Consider the following 9,197-nt stretch of genomic DNA (forward strand, 5'->3'; position numbering starts at 1 on the left):
CATGGCGTGATCAACTGTCACATCCAACTAATTGCAGTTAAGTTGTCTTTCTCCATTTTTTTTTATCAGTGTGTATAGCTGGTATCTTTTGGGGGATGGCTAAATATTGCTAGTGTTAATATTGGACAATCAGGAAGTTAAGCTGATTTCATTTGCCTAGCAACATATTTTGTAATTACATTTGGTTAGATATATTTTCTTCTCTCAAATTCATAATGTTAGCTTGTTGGGTAAAAAAGGGAAGCATATCTACAAGTGAAGCATCCCACTGAAGACAAATAGGGAAACATAGCTGCTATTCTTTCAGTTTGTCTTTAACAGAGGTAGACAGAAGTTGAATTAATACAATTGTGCTATTTCTGGGGATAAGGCTGGGGTGCAGCTAATGAGTTGCCCTTATTAAATTAAGGCTGGTCTAAGTGCTTCAGAATTCAGAGAGGTTTAAGATCTTTAGTAAGAGCGTATGTTTGTGCTAAACAAATACTTCACAATGAACCTCAATTTCCTATTTTCAGAGCGGAGTATAACTGCTTCTTAAAGTTCCAGTGTACAAACATACTTTCAGCCTCCTGCTCTGCCTTACAGCATAATGGGCCATTTAAAGAAGGATATACATCTTCCTCTCCCTTGTTTGAATAGTAACGGTTGGCTTGCTTTTGGCTCCCGTGGTGTGTTTTGTGATTTTTGTTTAAGGTTAGGGCTTCTGTAAAGTGGTAAGTGGCACAGTGGGTTCTTAGTTCAGGTGAAATCTAGAACTTGAGGCTCAGAAAGAGAGGCAAAAAGAAACAAACAAGGTGTATTTAATCTTTTAATACTTTTATAGTAAAAAAAACTTTAAATTACCATCCCAGCGCATTTAAAAAAGAATTACCAAACAGAGCAACACTGTGTGTTTTGAACTATAATACCTGATGACGATTTTTTATTCGACTGCTGTCCAAAGAAACAGTAATAGCTAACTAGCAGACGAGCCATATTTTGTCAGGCACCACACTGATCCAACAAACTGCAGAATCCTTTCTGTGTTGTACATCATTATTATGAAAATAATTCTTAATATTCTGATATCCCTCTGATAGGAGTTTCTTCCCTGAACAAACCAGACTGGTACAGTTTAGACATTGAATTTGGTCAAAAAATAAGAGAGACTTCTGCTGTTTCGATCTGCTTTTGGACTATTGTGCTGTATTAGTCACTACACTGTCCTTTCATGAGTACTCATCAACTTTAGACCCTGAGTGCATCCTACCAGCATGCTAGATGTGTTCTTGAGCCAGTGTTAATTTCTGCATCAAAGCAATTAAGGCACAAAATAATATTAACTAAATTGTTGGGTGTGGGTTGTTGTTGTTTTTTGTTTTTAAAACAGAAAAGAGCCAGGACTAAAATTCACACCACAGGCTTTCCTGCTTTTAAGACTAAAATTGCACATCCTAACTTTTCCCTTTAGTCCTTCACAGAAACTTGAAGTAGGAACCATTACAATGGAAAGCAAGTAAGCTTGCTGCCGTCCTGGAATGCTATCAGCACCCACTAATCCCATAGAAACAAATAGGACCTAGAACCTTTTATTTGAATGTTCCTTTCCCCTGAAACTTTGTATTTCATTAAAATTTTACTAATATGCTGAGGTAGTAGCATTACCAATAGTATTATTTGAGCTATGCAAGTATTATACCCCCTCTATTACTGGCTCTTTCCCCGTTAGCTACAGTGAAGGCCTCTAGAGCATGAGGTTATCTGCAGAAATAATTCAGTAGGCAAGTGTCCTGGTTCCAGTTAGGACAGAGTTAAGTAGCTCATAGTAGCTGGTAGGGTGCTATGTTTTGGATTAGGATGAGAAGAGCGCTGATAACATGCTGATGTTTTAATTGTTGCAGAGCAGTGTTTACACCAGGCCAAGGACTTTTCGGCTTCTTGCTCTGTCCTGCCAGCGAGCAGGCTGGGGGTGCAGCAGGAGCTGGGAGGGGACAGACCCAGGACAGCTGACCCAAACTGGCCAAAGGGGTATTCCATACCATCTGACGTCATGCTAAACAATATATAGGGGTGGCTGGCCGGGGTGGGGGGGCCGGCTGCTCGGGAATAGGCTGGGCATCGGTCAGCGGGTGGTGAGCAATTGCATTGTGCATCACTTGTTTTCTTACACATTATTATTGTTAATACTATTACCATTATCACTATTATTATTATTATTGTTATTATTATTTTCCTGTCTTAATAAACCGTCTTTATCTCAACTCACAGGCTTCACTTTCCCGTTTCTCTCCCCCCATCCCAGAGAGGGAGGGGGGAGGGTGAGCGAACGGCTGTGTGGTGTTTAGCTGCCAGCCGGGTTAAACCACAACAGCAAGTATTGCTTTTCTGTCAAAAGAAAAGTGGATGACATCGTTCTTTGCTGAATTCATTCAAAATACCCTGTGAATTGTTAATATCAACAGGAAAAAAACCTCTTAGGATGCTGGTCAGGGCATTGCAAAGGATAGACTAATTACTTTCATAAGCTGAATTTGGTGTCTTACAGCTGTTTCTCATGCACATTAATACTATGAAACCTCAAATCTTTGTGAAAGAGCATGAAGTTTAGGCATGTAGTCAAAATGAAATTTGCTTTTGACTGTCCAAATATTTACTCAAATATTTCTATTATGTGCCCAACACTATTGACAAAAGGCACTGCAGTTCTCACAGTGAAAACTATGTTGAAGAAAGGCCACAGGAATTATATTGATTCTGGCTGGTTTGTTTGTAACGGCTGTTGTTCCTTAGCAGCAAATGGAGAGGAAAGTTAATGGAAGGTACATGGCTGTTCATGCTCTTCTTGCATCTTTTCTAGGGAGATGCGGGTGCAGTTAACAAAAAGAAGTAAATTTGAAGAGGTATTATTGCTCAGGCCAGTATTCACCCCCTGGCCTTCCCAGAACCAGTCTCTCTCCTATAACGGTGTTATTTGTATATAAAAAATAACCCTGACCATCCTTCTTGAAATGTAACTTGTGTTTATGGATAAACAGGTTGTGGAACAGGTTGCATAGTTGATGACGTACTAAAGTTCCATTCAAGGAAATAGGAGAAGACTGCATTAGCAAAGTTTTATCCAGCAACCTGCAGATGTCTTGGCATTCTACTAAGAAGGTAGTACTGTGACTAGACGGGCTCATAGTTCCTGTGAAAATAGATTTTCTCCCATGCAGTGAGATGGCATGAACAGAAGAATCTCCAGAGATTGAGGACTACCCCTTGGTCAAATGGATTCTCCAACTCAGAGTGTCGCAGGTAGGAGATACGATGATATGACATGAATTCCCAGGTGGTGGTGTTGCATGAGATCAGGTAGAGGTGTGAAATAAGCAGCAGCAGGACAACTATGGTGAATATGACTATCAGGATGAAGGACATGAGGAGGAAAATGTTGTGCTTCAGCCAGTCCCAGGATTGTTTAAAGTAGAGGCCTGACCTTTCAATTCAAAGAAAAATAAATTCAAGATTAAAGATGGAACTCTAGTTACATAAACCAAGCAAATTTGATGTCACATTTAAGTTTGATTCGTAACTAGTGAACTTCTGATCATCAGGTACTATAGAGAGTTTAATATACTATGCATTTTTAACAGACTGCAACAGCATTGACTTAAATTCTAAGAAATTTAAAAGAGGAGGTTCCCCTCACAGCTGAACTGCAATTATCTTCAGTTAACTCCTTTCCTGAACAGGTACACAGCTGAAACCCAGTTAGAGTTTCCAATATTTCAGGTTGTAAATGAAGATTGTAGTACAGTAACTGAAGCAAAATTAGTTAGCTCTTGTACTGTTAGATTAAATTTACTGTTAAATTAAATTTAAGCTTAAAACAAAGATGATTTGAAATCCAAATTATCAGATTCTTCTCAACTACTGATCAGCTGTGTTGTTCCTCAGAAAAGCTGATCTCCAGACTGCAGAAGACTGAAGATACAAAGCCAATCCAGCTACTGCTGTGTTCCACACAAACCCGTCAGTGGGGTCTGGGAGCATTATGGCTTCTGCTAACTTTAGAGGTCAAAGTGCTGCCTCCAGGCCTTACCAAGCAGTGTGACCTCCCCACAGCAGAGCTACAAGCTGTATGCTCAAGTAAACTATGAAGAGGGGGTGATTCTTCTCTCCTACACAGTTCTCAATCCAGGGGCAGTGATGGTCATAACGCCGTACACAGTGTTGGCACACCTGGCAGTGCTTGGCTCGCATTGGTTGCTGCAAAACAAAAACAAGGAAAAGAAACATAACGCTAGCAATACTCCACTCTTGTTAAACCTCCTCCTTGGTAGAAGAGAGCATCATGCAAAAATGCCCTCTTCCACAGCAGCACTCCACTTTGAGATAACGGCACAATAAAAACATTGCTAAAACAACCGAAGGGGATCACGGTTCCCCTCATACAGATCCAAGTGAGTGAGATTCAAATCAAACAACTCTCCTACACACTACCTCTATGTATATATTTTATTTATTATCTACATATTTATAGGAAGTTCTGTGTGCAAAGGAGGCAGATAGAGCAAATCAGTCTATTCAGGAAAGCACAAGCCGAGTGTTGAGGGGAAAAACTAGAACCACTGCTATCAAAGAAAGTGGGCAGGGGTAGGATGTCTTCAGGAGATTGTGGGGCGGGGGAGGGGGAAGTGTCTCCACTTTTGTGTAAGTACAAGACACTTGCACAGCTCAAGTACCAAGAACAGAGAAGATAAAAGATATAGCTGAGGAAAGAAGTATGAATGTCCTCTCTAGGATTTGCTCCTTGATGCGTATATATGTTTTGCCAGCTTATCCTCTTGCAATAAGCTGACTTCTCTTGGTAGATATTCTTCAGGAATTTAGGGAAGCTTGGATAATGCTGGATTTTATTAAAATGATAAGGATCACTATGAAAACAGGCATTTCTAGGCTTTAGCCAGACTGTTTTAAAAGCTAATTTGTTTTGTTTTTTCCTTCATGCTATCTTTTACAATTCAGGCTAATGTTTTGTCATTTTTAGGCCCCCAAACAAGCTCACAGCTACCAGCAGTTCTTGTATGTCATGCTTGACTGCCTGATTCTCCATCGAGATACCGTAAGGTCTGACTCACATGACAGTAAGAACACAGAACACAATTTTCCCCTGGTGGAATATGGCAAAAGATCCTTATTTGTATGAGCCTGGAGGGACTTGCTTCAACCTTGGAAAATTAGCATACGTGCCAATGGTCATCATTACATCTTTAGCTATGCAATCCATTTGGATCACTTTTCAGTTTAGGAGTGCATCTGAGTTTAATTTAGTTGTACTTTTTTCTGTGAGTTTTTCAGCAGGAGGATGGACCCTGTGACAGAATTAATCAGCTCTACCATGCCTCCAAACCACTGAGAAGTGAGCAGCAATGGCAGAGCAGAAAAACAGAGGCAACACCAGCTGTACAAAGATGTTGACAAAAATGCAAACTTGCAAATCAGTCATCCCCTTCTCTTAGTGTGTAATGAATGCCTACCTTCACCATGCAGTAGCCGCAACGCCGCATCTTAATACTGCTTGAAACTTGGGGTATCACTATGCTTTGTTCTTCGTTCTTGTCTGCCTACAAAAAGAAAAAAGAAAAAGGTGAGAAAGGGAGTGACGAAGGATGTTTTGTGTTCTCTGAAGTAAAGCAGCTACTAGCCTGCTTGGCATGACTGAGCTATCTGGATCCTATTACTTAACAGTTATATAGTGCTGGTTATCTGTCATTAGGAAAGAGAAACAAAATAATCCCTAGTGAAGTACTGAAGTTGCTATATAAATACTGTGGCATGAAATTCCACTGCAGATAGTTAGGGTACATCCAGAGAGAATAGACTGCTGTAACCATCAAAAGAATGTTTGCATTGAGGCAGAAATACTTGTGGACAAGAAACCACACAGATCCCAACACCACACTTCATGACACAAATAAACAAGGTTAGACTTGCTTCCAAACGTAATGATGATGATGTTTCAGTATAAGGAAGGGTACTTATTCATAACGCAGCCAACATTTACATTAATGGTGGAAGATTAAAACTGATAATGCCTTGCCTCTTTTGTCCTATACAACCAGCAAGGCAGTAAATCTGGAGTAGACTGTCTTGGTTACTGTAACTTTGCACCTCCATCTACCCCACTGTAACTTGATTTGTGTATCTGTCCTTCGAGAGGGTAATAAATCTATAATCGGATAAACAGATCTGCAGAGAGAACTTTCTTCCAGGGTTGCCTTTCAATTCAGGCTTTTTGTACTCATACCAATTAGCAATGATTAGTATAAAATATAAATATTTCATAGAGTGTAGTGCTTTGAGGAAAGAGAGGACAACACTCAAATGGTACAATGCACTGAACATAGGGAAGTGTGGGGTAAAAGATGCACTTGAAGTATGTGAGCCCTGCTACAGGACACAAATCAGAGACTCTGCTGCCTAATCTCCAACAGAAAGCGTTTCATATTGTTTTTATGTAGCGGACAGAGTAGGGAAAAAAAAAGCGTATGGATTTTATAGCCCCAGCACTTGTTTACATTTGTGAAATAATATACCTTCACTTCCTCTTCAGACTTAACAAAGCCCGGATCCATAAGAGACACCTTGAAGTACAGCAGGACAGAGCACAAGACCAGTACGATGAAGATCACTGGCAGCAGCAGCTCTCCACGCTCCACTTGCTCTCGTAGATCTAAAAGGTACCCCCCAAAAAAAGAGAGCAGTGGCTCCTTGTGAGACATTTAGGATTTTCTCCCCGCCCTTAACGAAGGGCGACACACCTCAGCAGGGGGACGGGGAAGGAGGGCACACGAATGTAAAAAGCCGTTTCAACGGGCGAGCTTTGGGGGTGCCCTTGCCCCGATTTCTCCCCTCATAAGGCACCGCGTTATGCAACCCTGATGTTACCGGCACCGCACCGGCCCCGCGGCGTTGCGAGGCCCTCAGCGGTGCCATCTCCCCTCAGGGCCAGCCCTCCCCAGGCCCCGAGGGACCCCGAAGGAACGGGGAGAAACGAGGGCAGCGCCAAGGATAGGGAACAAACACGTTCCCCCTCAGGGCAGGGCGCTGGCACGGCCCGAGCCCCGCTGCCTGCCGCCTCCCCTCAGGCACAAGCCCGGCCCCGCAGCGGGCGGCCCCTCACGGCCGGGCGCGGCGGCTTCGCCTCACCTGTGGGGTGCAGGAGGAGCCCCAGGGCCAAGCCCCCGCTCAGGGCCGTGTGTGCCACCCTCACCCCGAGCCCACCGGCCCCCATGGCGCCCGGAGGCCCGCAAGGGCGAGCAGCGCCGCCCCGGCCACGGGCAGCGCCCCGAGGCGGAGCCTGGGCTGAGCGGCTCGGCCCGGCGGAGCTCCCGGCCCCGGGGCCGCTCCCTGAGGTGGCCCAGGCCCTGTGAGGGGCTGAGGGGGTGCAGCCCGCCTCCCTCCGCGCTGGTCCCCGCGTCTCTTTCCTCCCTTCGCCTTTGTAGGGGGAAGGCCGCTGCAGCCCGTGGGTCTTCCTGCTTCCCTGCACGCCGCAGGCCCCGCTGCGTTTTGCCAAGAGAAAGGCGCTTTCTTCATCTCCCTCCTCACCCCCGGGCTCTTTACGGGCACCTCAGCCATCAGGCTGTATTTCCCCAGCTATTGAGGCCCCTGAGGGCAGTGTTACAGGTGAAAATTGCATTTAGACCCGAGGGAAACACTGCTAAACGTATATAGCAATAAAAGGGGTTTCACAGAGGTGCACCGTTGGAAGGTGAGGTTTGAGGTGCTGTCTGGGAGAGATGCGGCACCACGGCGTTAACTCTGGTCACGCCAATTTATTTTTATCTGTTGATTTCCACGCCCTGGGGAGAAATGCAGAGGCTGTGCGTGGCTGAGCGCATTTAGACAGCTCTATTAATGCAAACGGAGCTTACAAAATGTCTGGCATAACTTGGGTAGGAGGTTGTTGGGGTGGGATTTGATCTAACTTCAGATGTCTGCAGTGCAGACATTCGTATCTGACTGAGGCTGTTAGGCTCCCCTGACAGCCATGGAGGGAAGTAGGCATGGCTCGAGAATGGCCCTCCTCATCCAAAAGCAGACATCTAGAAGTTGGTGAATTGCACCCTAGATGTGCTTTTGTCTCTTGCTAGCAATAAAAGAGCCAAGATGACTAGTTTAGATGTACACATTTACGCTTTGAATGTCTGTCTATTTAGGGGAGATGAATCTCACCACAAGCCTGTAGAAGTTCTGAAATTAGCGGTTTCTCTTTAAACTTTCTTTGGCTTTATTGTAGCTGTTAATTTGCTGCTTTTGTTAACCTCTTTCCCAGTAAAAACTTGGGAAGAAAAATCACATTCTTTGCAAATTTATCCTCCACCACCTGAAAAGTAGCCGATTGCTTTTTATTGTTTGATGATAAATGACGTGGTTTGAGTTATTTTAGTCTATTTTAAGTGAATCAGTGGCCACCTGCTGATTCCAGGAAAGTACCTGGTTGCACAGGTCACATAAATTACTTACCTAAGACAGCTGCATTGAAATGTTAATAAAAATAATGGTCTAAATTTGGCTTTTCAATGGTCATTCAAATCCTTTTGCTTTTTTAAAATTATTCTAGGTAAATGCAAAACCTACAGAAATCATCCCTCAGAAACCTCATTGACTGGATCAATGCTTGTCAAACCTGAGAGTTTGGAGATGGCCCTGCATGCTTTAAATATCCTAAAAATCCTTCTGTTCCTTCAATTGCAAAGAAAGACTTTCAGAACAGTAGGAAGCTCAGAACAGTAGCATCAGGCTCTGTCTGCGAACAGGAAATAAGGTGGGTAATGTCTTTCTGCTCTCTGGGGAGAGGTGTAGATTTTAAAGCTTAATGAAGGCAATTTGAGTAGTAACAATATTACCCACTTCATAGTAGAAACATTCTGGTATTCCAGAATAATCTGTCCTATAGAATATATTCTTTCTCTCTCTCTCTTTGTGATTAGAATAATTTGGTGCATGTTACACTTTTTATCTTCTCACAGTTTTGAAACCTGTCTTACAGAGATCAGTTTATTTCAACCCAAATGTCTGTCTGGTTGAAGTTAGGCTCAGTTCAGAAAAACTCTGTTAGCAAATTTCTGAGCAGAGAATCTAGATTCTTATGGCATTCCAGCTAGGAATTTCATGCTGCTGGAAGCATAAATTCTCTCTCTGTTCTCTTACAATGTGGTATATTTTCAGCT

The 9,197-nt window shown here is 43.2% G+C and overlaps 1 protein-coding gene across 2 annotated transcripts; it reads right to left on the reverse strand.

Moving 5' to 3' along the window:
* Window positions 1–795: 795 nt before the first annotated feature.
* ZDHHC12 (zDHHC palmitoyltransferase 12) lies at window positions 796–7,406 on the reverse strand. 2 transcript variants are annotated; one of them, XM_083807946.1, is made up of 6 exons: window positions 7,174–7,406; window positions 6,561–6,697; window positions 5,502–5,588; window positions 4,064–4,230; window positions 2,361–3,457; window positions 796–1,769 (listed from the first exon to the last, which is right to left on the reverse strand). In XM_083807946.1, the coding sequence occupies exons 1-5, from the start codon at window positions 7,256–7,258 to the stop codon at window positions 3,148–3,150; spliced, it is 786 nt and encodes a 261-aa protein (XP_083664072.1). In that variant the 5' UTR covers window positions 7,259–7,406; the 3' UTR covers window positions 796–1,769; window positions 2,361–3,147. The 2 variants fall into 2 exon arrangements, with proteins under 2 accessions (XP_083664072.1, XP_083664071.1); XM_083807945.1 differs by having other exon boundaries at window positions 2,352–3,457.
* Window positions 7,407–9,197: the final 1,791 nt, after the last annotated feature.

This window comes from Anser anser (genome assembly GCF_964211835.1).
Source record: "Anser anser genome assembly, chromosome: 21".
In the NCBI taxonomy this organism is placed as follows: domain Eukaryota; kingdom Metazoa; phylum Chordata; class Aves; order Anseriformes; family Anatidae; genus Anser; species Anser anser.

Coding starts and splice junctions, on each gene's coding strand:
- ZDHHC12 (XM_083807946.1), bottom strand. CDS start 7,258: ATGGGGGCCGGTGGGCTCGGGGTGAGGGTGGCACACACGGCCCTGAGC. Junction 6,698..7,173: donor GCTCCTCCTGCACCCCACAG/GTGAGGCGAAGC, acceptor GGTACCTTTTAG/ATCTACGAGAGCAAGTGGAG. Junction 3,458..4,063: donor TGGGGAGGTCACACTGCTTG/GTAAGGCCTGGA, acceptor TTGAATTGAAAG/GTCAGGCCTCTACTTTAAAC.